The 19,233-nt window shown below is 38.5% G+C and overlaps 1 protein-coding gene across 22 annotated transcripts in view; it reads left to right on the top strand.

Moving 5' to 3' along the window:
• The window catches only part of arhgap44a (Rho GTPase activating protein 44a), a 40,785-nt gene that overhangs the window by 3,493 nt on the left and 18,059 nt on the right, over positions 1–19,233 (top strand). For all 22 annotated transcript variants that reach the window (XR_009206988.1, XR_009206987.1, XM_058413652.1 and 19 more), the window contains exons 2-3: positions 18,821–18,860; positions 19,089–19,208. Coding sequence is in view for 19 of the 22 variants with exons in the window: in XM_058413652.1 (XP_058269635.1) it covers positions 18,821–18,860; positions 19,089–19,208 (160 nt within the window). In the remaining 3 variants the exon portion in view is untranslated. The remainder of the gene's footprint in view (positions 1–18,820; positions 18,861–19,088; positions 19,209–19,233) is intronic.

Raw genomic sequence — 19,233 nt, forward strand, 5'->3', positions numbered from 1 at the left:
CTCAGGAAGGGTGGCAGCCAGCGTCTTGTTTGGCTGGAGCAAAAAGTGTGTGTGTGTGTGTGTGTGTGTGTGTGAACTTGTTCACCCAAAAGGGCCTCCTCACACACTACAAGGGAAATCTTTTTTATTCATCCCACGAAATGCCTTAGTTGCTAGATGCTTAAACCAGGAGACAGTTACAGCTGAGTAAGTGATAGCTGCACTAGACAAAATGATATTTTTTGTATTTCTCACACTTACATGTATTAAGTCTGCAATCTCTGAACTTCCATGCTCTTTAAGCCAGAACGTCATCAGATGAACTTCAGTCAATCAAAATTCAAATTGTTTGCAACCAAACTACTCCCTTTAAATAAACCAAGAACTAAAATGATTACTTTTTGTAGTTTTCACCACAGCCTGCATACCTGCATCTTTAGTCTTGTTTAGTTGACGGCCATTTAGCCTTTTAGAGTATTCCCTTTCCAATTGGTTTCTACTATTTTTTTTTTAAATAAAACTACATGATTTTGGATTTATCTACCTGCACCATGACAGCAGTGAACTGTTTCAGCCAGTGTGAGCCCTAGTTAGCTTACCTAGAATAATACCTGATTTAGTAAAAAAAAATGTATATTAAAAATATTTATATCTTACTTTGTAAGGACAGATGATATGGTGAAACCTTTTCCTCCTTCCCACCCCAAAATCATTTGACTAATTAATTATTAATATATTATAACTATAATTATAATTATAGTTATAACTATCCTTAATTATTAGAGTTGTTAGATTCTAAAAACTTATCAATATCAACTATATTGATAAGTTTTTAGATATAAGCCATGCTTATTCTGAATCTAAAAACTCTAATAATTAAGGAACCAATTATAGGAAAATGACTGGAGTATTGTGATGCAACTTTGTTGTAGTTTGTCAACACAAACCACTTTTTATTCATTAAGGAACAAGGCGTCGTAATTTTGTAATCCATTTGTAGTTATGATTTTTGTTGTAGGATGTCTGTGAAACAAGCTTCTTTTATTGCTTACATTATAGCAGCTATAGTGGGCACAGTGGTTAACATGTTTGCCATATCGCTTTAGGGTTAGGGGTACAATTCCCACCTCCATGCTGTGTGTGTTAAGTTTAGATGTACTCTCTATGCTTTAGGGTACTCTTGTCTAATCCATAGGCATGTGTTGTAGCTTCTCTGTGTGTTTGGCATCTCTAAATTGTCTGTAGTGTGTGAATGGGTGAGTGAGTGTTTAGCATTGTTCCCTGTGATGAGTTGGTGTTTTGTCTAGAGGGTCTGAGTCCCCTGAGATAGGCTCCAGGTTTCCTGTGAACCTGTGCAGGATAAGTGGAACAGAAACTATCCAGTGGATGGATGGAGAACAGGTACAAACAATTGCTTTCTTACCAGCCTTTCTTTTTTGCTCCCTGAAGTTAATAAGAGATGAATGTGTAGTTTGACCTTTTAGCAAGAAACTCACAAAGGCTTTCCAATTATTGAGGGAGTGAGGGACATGAGGGAGCGTGAGTGTTAGTGTGTAGTGCTGAGGTGTAGTCTGGGTGGTTGGGTGTCAGGCAAGGTGTTACTGTCCCAAATTGTAATGCAGCATGTGTTTTATGTCTTTACACATACATTGTATTATGCAGTGTATGTACAGGTATGTATATCAGTTGCAGTTTTTGCTCCTTGCTCTGTGGCTACTCCAGGTTTCAGTATGTATGTTTACCACCAGCCCACATTAATACTGACTATTGTTCAATGTGGATGTGTCCTAGGCATTAAATGATGAATTACAGACAGAAAAACAAGCGTAGATGTCAGAATACATGCAAATTTCAATAATATAATGCTAAAATGAAGTCTTTATCAGACATGATGTTTTATGTACTTTCACCTGGAGTTGCAGAGGTCTAGGTTGCTTTAGACATTTTCAGGGTCCCCAAGCATAACTTGTCAATCATCTTAGCTTTAAACTCAGTAAATCTGATTTGTGTCAGTAAAATGAGTTGATAAATGCCAACGAATTGCAGAATTACTTTTTGGCTTCTGATAGGTTTAGGGTTGAGAGTTTTCAGTAGTACACTTTTAGCAGTAAATGCCATATGAATATGTCAAAGGATCAGTAATGCCCTTTTATTCTGCCCCAACCTTTAAAGGAGGAGACAGCAGAAAATCAGGCAACATCTTCTATCAGCTATATCTGATATGTCACAGGGACAGTATCTTTTTTCAGCCATTCCAGCCACCTCTCTCTCTCTCTCTCTCTCTATCTCTCTCTCTCTCTCTCTCTCTCTCTCTCTATCTCTCTTACACACACACACACACACTCTGCAGTGTCCTAGTTTTGAATCTGCCAGTAGCTCCTCCTCTCTGTTTTCTGTTCGTCCTCCTCCTCCTCTTCCTCCTCCTCCTCCTCCTCTTCCCTGTTCTCCTTCATTCTCATCTCTTCTCCTCCCACATGGGAGGCTTGCAGGTATGCAATGTCAGCAGCAGCATGCAGTCCCTCATACACACCTGTGGGCCCCTCTGCATGAAATTACTGATGTGATGCAGTCTGTTTTTGCAGTGGATATACCCACCGAGGCACACAGCCCCAAAGAAAACCAATGATCTGTAAATCAACGCTGGTTAGAGCGGTGTAAGATTTTCAGTATCCCAAATGTAGTTTTTCAGGAGGTATTTTTTTCCCTTTATACCATAGCAATTTGCTCTAAACATATTCTAGTGATTAAAGAATGAAACGTCATAATTTTATCTGTTTATAGTTACAGATAATGTGACATTATAGCAGCTGTAAACATTATTCTAATATCGGTCTATATGTTTTTTTTCCCAGAAATGCAGCTTGCCTTTCTTTTACTAAGAAACGCAAAGAATTATTATGGAGAAAAATTAAGAATTTCCCAAGTCATCAGACTTACAGCATAACCTCTGTTGAAAAGTTCTGGCACTGGAGACCATTTATAAAATGCTTTTAAAATTGTCCTTACAGAAAACCTTACTATATCAGCAAATCTTTTATAAATACCATACAACCTGCTGTGTAATTTGATGGTAATGTAAATAAATGATCATGTATTAGAACAAATGCATCAACATAAACATTTGCGTAGCAGCTACTACTCTCAGAGTTTATTATTAACAATTATTAAAAACATATTATGACAAATCGGTTTCAAGAATGAAATTAATTTAATTGGATTTATTGCTTCTTTTTTTTAGTATGGGAACATGAAGGTTTCTCAGATTTTGTCATCATTGCTGAATAGTTCTATATTCTCTTAAGAGAAAGATTAAAACCTGATCCAAGAGCATTCTTAAAATGAATTGCTCCCATGCACCAAAAGGAATTTGACCTATTGGCCTTATATGAATATGAATCAATGCATTACTCCTGTAAAACATGATTCAAAGGTTTGCATAATTAATATTGCATTTGCACAGCATATTCCATGTGCTGTTCACCTGAGGATGAATGCCATTACAGCTCAGCCTTTTTAAATATGAATCCACAGATTTAAAAATAAATAAATAAATAATTTTATTTTGCAAAATTCATTGAGAAGCAAATAATGTCTTGTGGAGTATATTTTAAGACTTAACCCATTGTAAGGGGTGGGCAATGTGGCAAAAAAATAAATCATGAAGATATGACATGAAGATAAACATCATAATATTTAGGCTTGCTAAGGTTTTGCTACCTAACAAACAAAATAGTGAAAACATAAATAAAAACAACAAACATCTAACATGTACAGTACAAGTATCGGGGGGTAATAGCAAAATAATTGGGCCGGAAGCAGAGGATTCCAAGCCAAGTTTGTTTTATTTTAAGCAAATAAATATATATGCCAGAAGTTCCCCAGGTGTAAAGAGCCACAATTAAAGTGTTTTCAATGGCATTTGGAAGCTATGCCAAAAAATGTAACCAGTACTTGTACTACAGTACAGTGTGATGTTTTAATTCTGAGCCAAAATTCAAATAAAGTAGAAAGTATGAGCCAACTTTAGACCATTATTCATTTGCTATTAGGGCAGTTACTTCTTAGGTAATGTTATGAAATCACTGACACTTGATGACAACTGCAGGACTAATGTGTCTAATGTGATGTAAATTTCGGACAAAATCAATATCAGATAGGTTTATAACAGCCCTACAAATTTGATTCATTGATTGATTCATTCATTCTGCTACAATCAGCTATTTATATCATTCAAAAATCTTATCAGCTTTACCAATAATAATACCAGTAATTTTTTTTGCCTTCTTTCACCTGTACATTGTGCACTAAAGACAGATATCCAGTTCCAAATATGGAGGCTAGAACAGCTAGAACAAATCATGTGACTGCATAGCTAGCATAGACATAGTTCTGTTTTTTGGTGTTTTAACAAATTTGAATGTGATGTATGTTCGCAATCATCAGAGGAGCTAAAGAAAACTGTACATTGCCTAAGTTTGACTAAAACATACTGACTGATGGAAACCCTATTAGTCCAAATCATTTACTCATCTAGCCATGATGTCCATCTGGTTTTGTCTGTTTCTACAAATTAGATTTAGGCAGTCTGGAAAACAGTACTTGAGACTGCATGAACATTATGGGCCTCAAAGTCTTCACCGTCAATGATGCATAGTACTGACACCGTCTCACCCCCAGACACATCAAGTCCCTGAATAAGTGGCACTGTAAATTAACAATCATGGCAACACAGACATTCAATTTCGCTTGGCACAGACATCATCAATTTCCATCCACCCTGAGCTGTTCTTCCCGTGCAAAGGCCAGTTCAGTCTTTCATTCCCTTCTGGCTCTCACTACATCAATCTGCTGCAATACTTCAGCTGTATATTCTGGTTCAAACTGATATGTCTCGGGGACATTTTGGAAATAATCAATGTCCTCATATTCATAGTAAATAGGCTACAGATAAATTAACCTAAACTTTAACAAAAGAGCTTTAGGCATGTTGACTGATGTAGTGTGGGAATAGAGTTCACTCCTAATGCACATGAATCTGAGCAGAAAATAATTAACCAGACGATAGTAGTTTATTCAGTATCTACATTACTGTAAACTTCTTTAGGGTATCTTGATTGTTATCATTGCAGCAGTTCTGACTCAGAACAAATACACATGTTTTAAGTCAATGCCACAAGTGAAAAGTCATTAAGAAAAGTCATTATAAATCATAGATAGTACATTACACCACACTCCATTAAGTACAGAGGAAGCATTTTCTTTAGTATTATGCAAGCAAGATATTTTATAATGCACTTCCTGACCCAACTATAAATTATACAATTAAAGCATGATATGACAATCAGTCAGGAGCCTGGAGTTTATTTTATATCTTTATATCTTTTATAATTTCTTTTAAACTTGTTTTTAAATTTATGGTTGGTGAGTTAGCTAGCTGGCTAGAAGTCATCTCAGACAGAATGGTAAGCATGCTAGATTGCTAACAAACTCAGATATACAGCACTTTATATATATTAAATTAGTACTAATAAAGTATATTAGGCTTAAATTAGTACTAAAATCAGTGCTGAATTGCATGTAGAAAGTGTGTTAAAACCAGGTTTAACTAATTATTTTAGTTGTCAGCATTTCAGACTTGAAGACTAGAAGATGCAATTTCTAGTGTGACTGTCATAATCCTCAACTGAATTGTGTGCATCGAGCTGCAAAACTGACCCAAAGAACTGAGCTATAACACTGCAGAAATATATTTGAACACAAAAAAAGAAATAAACAGAGAGAGAGAGAGAATAAGCATAAACTGTATGTTAATTTAATTAGCTATGCACACCATCAGAAGTTTGCTTACCATTCCTTTCAGCATATTCAGCATATTCTGACCAATGAATAAGAGAATTATACAAGTATGTTTTCAGCCCTACACATCACGCAGCCAAGATTGTTTTTCTTTTTTGTTTGTCACGAAACAGACTACAGAGGTAGCATGCAAGTGCAAAAAACATAACAGTTCCACAGGGAAAGTGAGTACAACAGGGCACAGATAATGCAAAAATACTGTAACAAAAATAGAAACATAAAAACACACCAGGAATGCAAAAGTAATGGAACACAAACGATTACAGTAGAGTCCAAACCATAATTCACAGTACAAGTCAAAAACATGCAAAGTTCAATGAGCGGCAAAAAAAAAAAACCAAAGCCAAGGGTAAACAAGATCCAAAAACGATCCAAGTCCAAAAGTGGAAAACAGCAGAAATACAAAGGCTTAGTGACATCATGAATCGAAAGAAACTGAGCATATACCTTGTGAAGAGATATTGACACAAAGGGGCTTCAAAAGATTAGAACTAAACACATCAATGCAACAGGTGAGCTGAATTAAAAGTCGGGAGAGAAAACGTGGGAGCGCCAGAAGCTGTTAAGTGTTGTAGTCCACGGCAGCCATATCTGTTGCTCCGAAACAGGATTTGTGATGTTACATGCTCTAACAGTGTGCAACTAAACCAAATCACGAATGAAATCAGACTCAAGCTAATAGACGTGAAAGCCCCCTTAATTACACCTTAAACAAGATGAGCACCCTCAAAAAACCTCAGTCATGTTTATTGATTAATCCCATGATGGTATCAAATCACAGATTAAGTCCTAGTGTTATATTATATATTATATTTTAATAAGCAAATCATTTTGGCACACTTGTTGCCAATTCCTGGCATTACAGAGGGAGATAAAAAGCATACAGGCCTTTAACTATGGAACCTTCCAGCATATTTTAGTAGAAATACCTCCTGCTCCTTTCCCATCTGCTGCAGTGCACATGCTCATCATCCTGTTTGAAGTAATACCTGGTGTTGTGCTGTGAGCAGACAGAAAAGTGAAGAAGGCATTCAGATGCTGCAGGTGAATTCAGTCTTTATATACCCATGTCTGGTTCAGCGCAGAAGCTGGGGAAGATTACACACAGAGCACAGTCTTCTCTTACAATGTCACACCGAACAGAAACGTGTCCAGAGACATGTTCAGCGCTCATGCAAGAAGATGAAGAGGAGAGAGGGGAAGGTAGAACAGGATAGGATAGGATAGGAAAGGTGAGAAAGAGAACGAAGTAACAAACATGTACTGTAGCTGTATTATGTACTGTAGCTGTAAACATTTCTGTAGCTGTATCATGATAGATGCTTTCTGAGTTTTAAAATTTCTCTCAGCTACAGTATATTTAAATACTCCAGTGGCTCTGATATGTTTAAATAGTAATGGATATTGGAATTCTCAAAAGCAATGAAACCATGAAGAACAATTGATTATAAATGCATTAAAAAACCTAACCACTGAACATAGGTTCATATTCTAGATTCATTAAAAACATCCTCAATTAGCAGGTGGATCAATAAAGGTTGGGAATCCTTTCTCCAGCATGTTCACATGACCCTGTCAAAGCCAGCTGTGGAGAGATCTGATTCAGGATATCCTTGAGACCCTGTAAGCCTGCACCATCTGTCCCAGCAGAGACACCTACTGCTTGATAGAGTTTTCTGGCTGACTCATCTCTTTCGCACCATACAACTGGAACAGTGAATGAACATGAGCTCTCAGCAAACCTAATTTGTGCACTTGACGGCGTCAAAGGACACTTAGTCGACCTCTTGTTTCTGGGCCCACAATAATAGCTGTGTGCCAAATTCTTAGATGTGTTTTGTTTTAAATTAGATAGCCATATTATGAAGACCCTGTTGCAGGTGTAGTCTAAATCAAGAAGCTTTTAATGGAACGGGGATTGTTTTTGTTGCACCATTATTTTTAGTATAAGCACTTTGGCTACAGAATAGATTTGGTCACTATAGTTCTACGTTTATATGTCTGAATGATATCAATATGTCGTTATTACATTCTTACTACTCAATTTCAGCCCACTTTGCAAGAGAGTCACAGCAGCACTGTGGCCTGTCATGCTAATCAAAGTGGCCTTCACACTGGACACGAACAGCTGCTGGGATACAGCATGTTTAACAGCATGCTGCAGTTGACCTTTGATCGAGATGATCATTGCTCCGTACAACCATCGGACAAAGTAGTAGAAAACTAGTATCAATATCTTATTTAACATCAAATACACATCAAATGTTTATATTGTCTTATGCACAACCATACACAGGACAACATGTAGAGAAATGCTTTTCGACTGATTGTGTCATAAAAAAAAAAGAATTAAAATAGAACTACCTGTGAAAGCAAAGCAAACTGAATAAAGTGTAGTTTTAGTGCGATATATATACAATATGTGCTGTGCAAAAATCCTGGGTAGGGGCCGAAATGGACCTGTGGAAAGAATAATAATAATAATTCTAATAATAATTCATTCTAATAATAAGGTATATCAAGTGTCTTATGAGGCACTCTAGGAATTACTCTTTCCTTTTAGAGCATCCTTAGGTGTTCTTTGAATGCTATCCAGAACTATAATCTGTCACAAAAATATATATACACCGATCAGGCATTATGACCACTTGCTTAATATTGTGTTGGCCCCCCTTTTGCTGCCAAAATGAAACAAACTGTGATGCATTGTGTATTCTGAGACCTTTCTGTCAGAAGCAGCATTAACTTCTTCAGCAATTTGAGTAACAGTAGCTCATCTGTTGGATCGGATCACACAGGCCAGCCATCACTCCCCACCTGCATCAGTAAGCCTTGGTCACCCATGACCCTGTCGCTGGTTCACAACTGTTCCTTCCTGGGACCACTTTTGATAGATACTGACCACTGTGGACCAGGAACACCCCACAAGAGCTGCAGTTTTGGAGATACTCTGATCCAGTTGTCTAGCCATCACTATTTGTCCATTCATCAAACTCGCTCAAATCTTTACGCTTGCCTATTTTTCCTGCTTCTAACACGTCAATTTATATATATATATATATATATATATATATATATATATATATATGATTTTAAAAAATATAGCCATTTTTGACAACTCTGTTTGGGAAGACCATAAAAAATTTGGATTCTATTCTAGTAGCTCTTTTTCTGGTATTCCATCACTTTGTAATACACTATATTGCCAAAAGTATTCGCTCACCCATCCAAATAATCAGAATCAGGTGTTCCAATCACTTCCATGGCCACAGGTGTATAAAATCAAGCACCTAGGCATGCAGACTGTTTTTACAAACATTTGTGAAAGAATGGGTCGCTCTCAGGAGCTCAGTGAATTCCAGTGTGGAACTGTGATAGGATGCCACCTGTGCAACAAATCCAGTCGTGAAATTTCCTCGCTCCTAAATATTCCACAGTCAACTGTCAGCTGTATTATAAGAACGTGGAAGTGTTTGGGAACGACAGCAACTCAGCCACGAAGTGGTAGGCCACGTAAACTGACGGAGCGGGGTCAGCGGATGCTGAGGCGCATAGTGCGAAGAGGCCGCCAACTTTCTGCAGAGTCAATCGCTACAGACCTCCAAACTTCATGTGGCCTTCAGATTAGCTCAAGAACAGTGCGCAGAGAGCTTCATGGAATGGGTTTCCATGGCCGAGCAGCTGCATCCAAGCCATACATCACCAAGTGCAATGCAAAGCGTCGGATGCAGTGGTGTAAAGCACGCCGCCACTGGACTCTAGAGCAGTGGAGACGCGTTCTCTGGAGTGACAAATCGCACTTCTCCATCTGGCAATCTGATGGACGAATCTGGGTTTGGCGGTTGCCAGGAGAACGGTACTTGTCTGACTGCATTGTGCCAAGTGTAAAGTTTGGTGGAGGGGGGATTATGGTGTGGGGTTGTTTTTCAGGAGCTGGGCTTGGCCCCTTAGTTCCAGTGAAAGGAACTCTGAATGCTTCAGCATACCAAGACATTTTGGACAATTCCATGCTCCCAACTTTGTGGGAACAGTTTGGCCCCTTCCTCTTCCAACATGACTGTGCACCAGTGCACAAAGCAAGGTCCATAAAGACATGATGAGTCTGGTGTGGATGAACTTGACTGGCCTGCACAGAGTCCTGACCTCAACCCGATAGAACACCTTTGGGATGAATTAGAGCGGAGACTGAGAGCCAGGCCTTCTCGTCCAACATCAGTGTGTGACCTCACAAATGCGCTTCTGGAAGAATGGTCAAAAATTCCCATAAACACACTCCTAAACCTTGTGGACAGCCTTCCCAGAAGAGTTGAAGCTGTTATAGCTGCAAAGGGTGGACCGACGTCATATTGAACCCTATGGATTAGGAATGGGATGTCACTTAAGTTCATATGCGAGTCAAGGCAGATGAGCGAATACTTTTGGCAATATAGTGTATGTCTAGCTGTGTGTTTGTAGATAGTGTTATGTTTCCTAAAAGAACACTGTAATGAACCTCTTAAGCGGCTCTGATAATAAAAGATTAACTAGAGACTCTGAGATAACGGAAGGATACATATATAGCCATGGTTCTAAGACTTGAGTCAAGGAAAGCCTGGCAGTTTTGTGTATTCTCAGTGCTTATTTCCTCGCTGTGTTCCATTAGCAAACATGTCACCTTGGGACCACGACCCTTACCCAACACACACACACCACACATAAAAAGAACCTTCAAAAACTTCAAAACTTCACATTCTTCCTCTTGTGTCTCCTCTTATCAACCCAAGTGTCCTAGATCATCTTGGCAGTCAGTTGTAGAAACACAGTTACATACATAACCTAATGAACACTGTGTATAAAAGTTATAACAAGGCTTCATAACATCATGATGCACACCTCACCAAAAAGCAAAAGACTGAACTCATAAATGTGTGCAATAAGCACCAATGGCATGCCTTATAGAACCAGAGAGTCACTCAAAATGTTAATCCTGCTTCCTGATGAGGATCAGAATCACTCAAGATCCCGATCTCTTCATCCATGAAACACCATGAAATGCTATCAAACGCCTCTACTTCATTTAAGTTAGCCTGTCTGACTGCTGACTGGTTGTGATAAAAACTAAATGCTTATATTTCTTCCATTTCTGTTGTCAGTCTCTCCAGGATTTGCCATTTTTGCCAAAAATGCTTGATTTGGCAGCTGCCTTTTGTTTCAAAATTTGTGACGCAGCTTTCATAGTTTATGCTTTTATTGTGGAACACTACTTGAATTGCCAAAATTCCAAGCAAAGGATTCATGCTTTCTATGATAGCTGTACTTATGTTTGACGCACATGATTTGGAGGCTTTGGGTGAATGTGTGTTGTGATGAGGGACTAATTTGTATGTTTTTTCTGTACAATGATATTGCATCTCACAGCTCAGGGGTTCCAGATTCAATCCAGAAATTAAATTATTGTCTATGCATGATCTCCCTGTGTCTGTGTGGGTTTTCTGTGGACTCTCCCACTTTCCAGAAACATGCTGGTTGGTGAATTGGCAGCTCTAAATTGCCCCTAGGTGTCAGTGAGTATACAAATGTGTGTGTGGTGCTCTGCAATGGATTGGTATTCCATCCAGGGTGTATTCCTGCCTCATGCCCAGTGTTCCCAGAAGAGGCTTGGATCTGCCTCAACCTTGACCAGGATATAGAAGTTATTGAAGATGAATGAATAAATTCAACTGATACTTTTTGTATAGAAACATGGTAACTCTTTTTATAATGCTGGGATAAACCCCTCCTGGTGACTCATTATGGCAGTGGGAATCAATTGAAACTGCCTTGCAGTCAGACTCTTTGATGTTTTTAGTTTGTCTGCAAGGCTAGCTCTTTCATTAGCTAATGGAGAATGAAGCTTCAGATTAAATATGTGGTTAGTGATTTATTTAGTGAAGTTCCCATCACATGCTGGCAGTTTTCATTAAAATAGCAGCGTAGAGGAAGAACTCCAGACTCTGTGGTTTTAACAGGCCAAGTAAAAGCGCTAAAATAAAAAACAAAAACAAATGATGTGGTCAATTATCCAAACAGTCAGGAAGTTGAGGTGTTAACTTGCATTGTGCAAATGACACTGGGGGCGTAACCTTTCCTACAGAACACTGAGTTTGATAATAGTTCCTACATTGCATGTCCTGTAGGTTTCTGTCTACTAAAACTGTGTTGGTAGGTGAATTGGCTACTTTACATTGCACCTGTTGTGTATGTATGTATGAAGCACTGCAATGAAATGAACTTCATTAATCAATAACAAACACTAAACTACATCTTTGGGTGCGTCATATGTGATTTAATGCTGCTATAAGTTTGTAATCAGTTAACCATTTTTCAGCAGAGCATCTCTAATAACTGAAAATGACTTAAGTATATTTGTACATTAGGCTTGTACATTAATCTAAGTTATTTGTAGAGATCTTTTAATTCTGTGGTGTACGCAACTGTTAACTGCTCACCATGGTGAGCTTTGCTTAAAACAATTGTTCGTTGTTACTTTCTTTGTACATTCTTTTCTTTCTAAAACAAATTCCAGATCAATTTAGTCTCAGACTTTTGGGCTCCACTGTATAACAGTAGTGCATTTAATGTGTTACTGTTACATGCAAAACTATTACAAATACTTAGTATAAATAGTGCATATACGCACCATAACCTTATAGCACTGACTTCAAATAAGTAACTTAGATAAGATAGATAGATAGATAGATAGATAGATAGATAGATAGATAGATAGATAGATAGATAGATAGATAGATAGATAGATAAACAGACAGACAGACAGACAGACAGACAGACAGATAGATAGATAGATAGATAGATAGATAGATAGATAGATAAACAGACAGACAGACAGACAGACAGACAGATAGATAGATAGATAGATAGATAGATAGATAGATAGATAGATAGATAGATAGATAGATAGATGATCACTTCATACCATTAGCACAGCACTATTTTGAAACTATTTATATTCAAATACATCCACTTACATGTTATTTTGTTTTAACATTGTTTTCCACTCTAGAGAGTATTCAGAAATGTCAAATTGAAATTTCTTGAAACAGAAATGTCCAATGTCAAAAGTGTCACCATGAACAAGAATCTGATTCTTCATTAGCATTATTTTAAGATGCTTTGTGATTATCACACCTGGTCTGATTTCTACAGCTTAATTATTTTTGCCTCACACTCATGAATCACATTGTCTTCACCCTATCTTAGCCTACAAAATGTCTGGTTTGGTTGCCTAGAAACCATGCACTTTTTAAAAAGTAGTTTTCTTGCTCCTCTGCAGCACACCACCTACATGTTATTGATAATTACAGCGTGCTATTCAGGAGAGCTGAAAGGACAAGTTATAAAATAAAGGCTTTTGATCTAAACTCAATTTCTAGTTGAACTGTGTAATCTTTTTTTTTATTATTATTATTTATCTTTATTCAAATGAAGAACTTACTTGTTTTTAAGATATGGTTGGGGAATCCAGTAGGGAATTACAGCTGGGACTGCTGCTGTGGGGTTTAGGGAGCACTTTATAGGCAGGTACAGCTATCTATACCTGGATTGCATGTGCAGAATCCTACATTTAGAAATGTGTACCAAAAATAGAGCGGTTTCAAAAGTCTCACACTGTTCAGCGACCCATAAACTAGATCCATAAGTGCAATGTTTAAGGACTTTCACTGTTGTAATAATACTACAGTATATGTGGCAGGGGCGGGGTGGTAGTTTAGTGGTTAAGGTGTCGGCCTACTGATCAGAAGGTTACCAGTTCAACGCCTGCATCCACCAAGCTGCCACAGCTGGGCCCCTGTGCAAGGCCCTTAACTCTCATTTGCTCAGTTGTATAAAATGAGATAAAATTTAAAGTTGCTCTGGATAAAAGAGTCTGCCAAATGCTGGAAATGAAAATGTAATATTATGTATAATCAGAAATGAGTTGATATGGTTAATCTTCTTGTGAGGTGACATAGCTTTTATGAAGGAGTCTCCAGTATCAGTGCTATGTAATGGAGGTGAGTATGACAGAACGACAGTTCATAGCGGTTATAACATATGCAGTAACAGGAATTCATTTGTTTTGTAGACGTTTCACAACATTAAACATGAATGGATAAAATGGATAAAAGTATGGTATTATGAAATAAAGAAAGTATTGTTCGCATTGGAAAACTGTTTGTTATGGTAATGGATCACATCACCCTGTCATTGAATTGTTCTTGCATAAGTGACAGTGGTGAATACATTTTCAAGACAATTAAGTCCTTCTATCATTTCCTCCTGTCCTTACTGCAGCCTGGTCATGATGGAGTACTTTAGTGGGTTTAATGGCAGATGAAAATGTACTCTGTTGAGAAATATTTTAAAAGCAGGTCCTACATGAAAACGCCTCCCAGCTCTACGCCAACGCTGCAGGCCTCTCTCTTTCTCTCCCAGTGTGATCAGGATATAGCAGATCTGTCTGCATGCGCAAAAGTGTGTGTGGGTGTATAAGCTCGGCATGATGGAGCGGCGTGAACAGTCTCTACAGGTCAGATCTGCTCAGTTAGGGTCTACAGAGTGCTGGAGAAGGAGCAGTTCCACCAGCTTGGTGGCTCAGCACCACACACCACCCCAGATTCTGTTTCATTCACACGTCATTATGCACATGTGCATTATTCATGAATTCGTCTATGTTTAGTGGTAAAATGTCAGATTGAATATATCTGGTATTAAGCTGATGTATGGCTCAGTGATTCATTTTCACTGGGTATATGGAGACAAGAGGCCAAGCGTCTGATAGTGATGCAAAAAAAAGCCTGGGAAAACAAAGTAAAAAACAATCTGTTTCCTATCAGCTTGTTTTCAAAGGGAGGAGCTAACAAGGAAGTAAAGGCAGCATGGAGAGTAGGAATGAAGAACAAATGCATTGGCCCAATAAGGTATTGCAGAGACCAGATGGCACATTTATACTGTATGCTTACGTCATATACTACAGTAAAAAAAAAGACTTGCACATAGAAAGCATCCATGTATCTTTGACCTAGAAGTAGGTATGAACTCAGGGTAGAAAATCTGAGCACTGATAGTTCAGTTCAGCTACACACAAAAATACAAATAATTACCAAAAGCTATCTGAGAGCGTCTTGGAGTAATTTGCATTATACCATCTGGCCTTTTACTAATTTCCTTCATTCCTTCAATTGTGATAATGTTACAGTGAAGTAAAAATGGCACTTCTGTTATAATCTGGTATTTGGGGAAAAGCAATAACACAGTGCTAAAGTAATTTTTGTAAAGGAGACTTTCTCAACACTTTAATAAAAAAACTACTCAAGGAGTGTTACTCATTTAATTTCAAATGAAATGTTTGAGGATACTCTGAGCATTCTCGTAAGCATGGTCATGTTTTAAGAAGTCCAGTGAGCAGAGATTTTCTTCAGAATTGGATTAGTACCAAAGCCACATGTGGTGTTAAATGACTTCATGTAAATGTTGCTAAGATATCCAACTGCTAATGTGTTATTGATGCGTTGCAAGAATGCTACTTGTGCTATTGGCATTACTCTCTTCCCATACCATAACAGTGCCAATGCAGACCGGTGTTTCCATGGAAACGCTATGAAGTGATACAGCAAACACTCAGGCATTTGTTACATCAGCCTTGATATTTATACACTGCAGGTTCAATGTTATCAACTGCAGCTCTTGTTCCTCAGGTAGTGTGCATGTGCGTGATTCGTGAAAGAGACAGTGAGTGACAGATGGTTGGCTCTGACCTACTGATTGCTATTTCTTTTACTCACCTTCTGAGGAATTTCATATTCAGTATTTGACCACACACACCTCTAAAAAACCTTTGCATATACTGTATCTAATTGTCGTGAGCCCTCCATCCTCTCCCACTCTGTACACACTAGCATCATTTCCTGTTGGCCAGCCAACTTTTGTTAGCTCTTGAAGTCTGATATCTAAACGGAAATTCCTCCTTATAAAAGCAAACAGCAGAACTGATGTATGCCTACAGCTTTAATCCCTGTGTGTGTCCACTATTCAAGTGATTGTTGCGATAAAACGAGCTAAGATTTTGTATCAGGGTGACTGTGAGAATCTATCAATTGTATTAGCAGTGGCTAATAGCATGGCCTGTATGCCCGCAGCTCTGTACTTCACTTGTCATATTCAGACCTACCAAGATAACCTGACTCATTTGCATGATTCTATAGTCTAATGATGGTGAGAGATTTAGAATTTGTTCTAACTCTGTTGCGCTAAAAAAAAAGCTAATTGTGGCTTCTTGCTGCCTTGTTTTTCTTTAAGGCTGCCTTCTTACCTATCCATATGGCTGCAAGTGGACCAGCTCTTTAAAAGGCGGCTTCTTATTAGGTCACTTCTACTCAGAAATGCCCCAGTTCCCATGACTATATCCTCAAGTCTTGGCGTGCTATCTGGGACAATAATCACTGACATCATTAAAGCTCATTTCCTCACTCCCAACGTGTGTGCATAGGCTTGTATGTAGGAATGCGAGACTGTAAAATATGAGTAGCCTGATATTATATGGTATGGCATTCTGCTTCTACCAGACAACAGGGTAGATTCTCAGATAAAAATTTGCTTTTGCTATTGAAAAAAAAAAAAAAAATGCATTATGCAACCCCATACCTATAGGGGAGTTACGTTTTACTGCTGACTTCACAAGGCTCTGTCTAAACCTTAAGGGTGACTCAAACAAGGTGGAAGATATAGGGCACAGTAACAGATGGCAGAAGTGCTGCTGACACTACGGGCCTTTTGGCTCCAGATCGGTGCCTTGATGGCGTTCCTGTTATAAGGATGCCAAAAGTAAGCCCATTCTTCTCCTCAGTTACAAAAGTCTTACTTGGTCTTTAAATAAATGCAGAATAATAGCTTTTACTCAGACTGGCCGTTTCGGTGTGGACCAGCTCATTACACAATACCCGGAAAAGAGCGGAAGGAGGAAGGAGTTAGCAAGCGTGGATTGAGGTTGTGCTTGCGTGTTTGTTTGTTTTTAATTAGAAATCAGTGTTGATTGCACAACCACTGTGTATAGAAGCAGAGGTGATAAAAAGCTTTTGTGAGACTGCACTGCTTTTGTGCAAAATTTTGTCCCAAGTTGGGTGAGGGTCAGTAAGTCTGGCCCAAACCCAGCAAGCAGTATTGCCAGCAGGAGCACCAGGTCATTCATATGAATCATCTGTGCTCTGTTGCCAGTTTTTTTGTGTTTATACGTCATGGGATTTTGCAGGATTCCGACTTTCAGCATCATCTCTTCTAGGCTGCATGTAGTACTTTTTTTTTTATTGACTTGAAACATGAGGCAGTCTAAGATGGGAAATTTGGAATCATGACTCAGCGACTGCCTGTGTGAAGGTGTCTGAGGAACAGACTGGCACATTCTCTCAGAATACTTACATAGGTCACAAACATTTAACAAGGGCTGTCTTCAGATTGCAAACCAAGGAAAGTGCGAAATTATATATGGAAATGTGACCATACTGTTGAGCTCATGTTCTGAAGTGAGAGTAGCAGAAAGTAGTGTCGTTATAATCTAAAATCAGGACAGGCTATGGGAGTTTACAATGGCATACTCAGCATGCTAACATATTAGCTTGAGAAAAGCAGTGCCTAAACTTAGGTAACTTAAAAGATGCTTTAAATAAGCACTTTAAATTCCAAGTTACAACACTGATGGAGTGTGAGTGATGGACCAGAATATTACATTGTCCTGAATCTGCCAAATATGTGTATAATACACCAGTGCTAATACATACACATACACACATCTGCCCCAATGTCACCATTCAGCAGTTCTAAAAGTAGACATCGAAGTAGAACACACAAATACACATTAATGTTTTAATCAAATGTTTTAATTGAACGTTATAATCAGTTTGAAAATGGAAACCTAAGCCGAGTACCAAAATGTATTGTACACGACCATCATGTGGATTGTATTGTATTTGAATGGTACATCATTACAACCCTATAAATTGTATCAACTTGTACATTCCAGGCAAAAAAAATTCAAGACAAGTACTGTATATGTTTTCTTTAGACACCACACATTCATCACAGTCATACTTGCTCTTTGTCAACATTTAGTTCACATCTTCCTATCAGATTCTTGACAGCTTCTGTCTAACCATAACAAATATTTGCTGTCCTAGCCCAGACGGGATATTGTCTAATTTTATTCAGTGGCATGACCTCTTCTGCTGTGTGCTTGTATAAGGGTTGTGCGAGTAGACTGAGGCTCAGTGCAAGCAGCTCCAGAGCAGTGAGAGAAAGTGAGAACTGACCCCTCATGGCCAATCTAACGTCCTCATGACACGTGTAATTTCACATTGTCCATGGTACAAGCGCTGGGAAGGGAAAACTGATCTGAATGCGGATTAAACAATCATTGGGGTCACATTTGGCTTTTATTTGCTCATAAGTCAGCTCCAAATCCCTAGAGCTGGCCCATCTTGCTTACTAAACACCTTGTGATGTTCCCATGGCTGCATGACATCACTCTAAAACACTGAAGTCATAACACTGGGTGTGTTAGGACCCTCCGGGGTTAATGTTGATCCCTTTCCACCCCAGATGGGTCATATCCCAGGGTGGGAAGTGATGTATTCTTGACCAGAGCCTGGGGAACAGGAGGGTGGAGACGAACGTCCACTTGACTCTGACTCACAATATTATTGCTGAATATCTTCCAGGTCATGAGCAATCTTGTTAGATATTATCATTCTATCTATGTTCAGAGCAGAGTGAATGTAATAGGTTATGAAATGGATGTGAAATGGAATAAATAATCACATATGAAGCATATTAGTAGTCTAACTACTTGTTGGGTTGAAATTAATTGCTGGAAAAACATAACATGATCCTCAGGGTGGCTTGTTCAGTTTGTTTTGCTTACATTTTTTACACTTTGCTTACCTTCCACCCTAATTGCTCCACTCTCTCCACCTTACAGGGCAGAAAAAACAGAAGTATTAAGTGAAGATCTGCTACAGGTAAGCCATTTTGTTATCTCATACTACTTTATAGATGTTTTGTGTCTTTGATGTTTTCTGGTCATATTGCTATAAAGTGTTTTATACAGATTTTTTTCTCACGTAAATATGTATGCAGTGTGTATTTGTGCATGCATGTGGTGCTGGATGACTCATTCGGTTTGTGTGGGTGGATGGCTGGGTGGCTGGGTCTGTGCACCTCTTCAGCACTGTTTGTGTGTAAATCAGGTTGAGAAGCGTCTGGATTTGGTGAAGCAGGTCTCCCACAGCACGCATAAGAAGCTCACAGCCTGCCTGCAGGGACAGCAAGGGGCTGATGTGGACAAGAGATCAGTCAAATCACCTTCGGTTTGTTGCTTTGATATTTAAGGAG

This window comes from Hemibagrus wyckioides, linkage group LG02 (genome assembly GCF_019097595.1).
Source record: "Hemibagrus wyckioides isolate EC202008001 linkage group LG02, SWU_Hwy_1.0, whole genome shotgun sequence".
NCBI lineage: Eukaryota > Metazoa > Chordata > Actinopteri > Siluriformes > Bagridae > Hemibagrus > Hemibagrus wyckioides.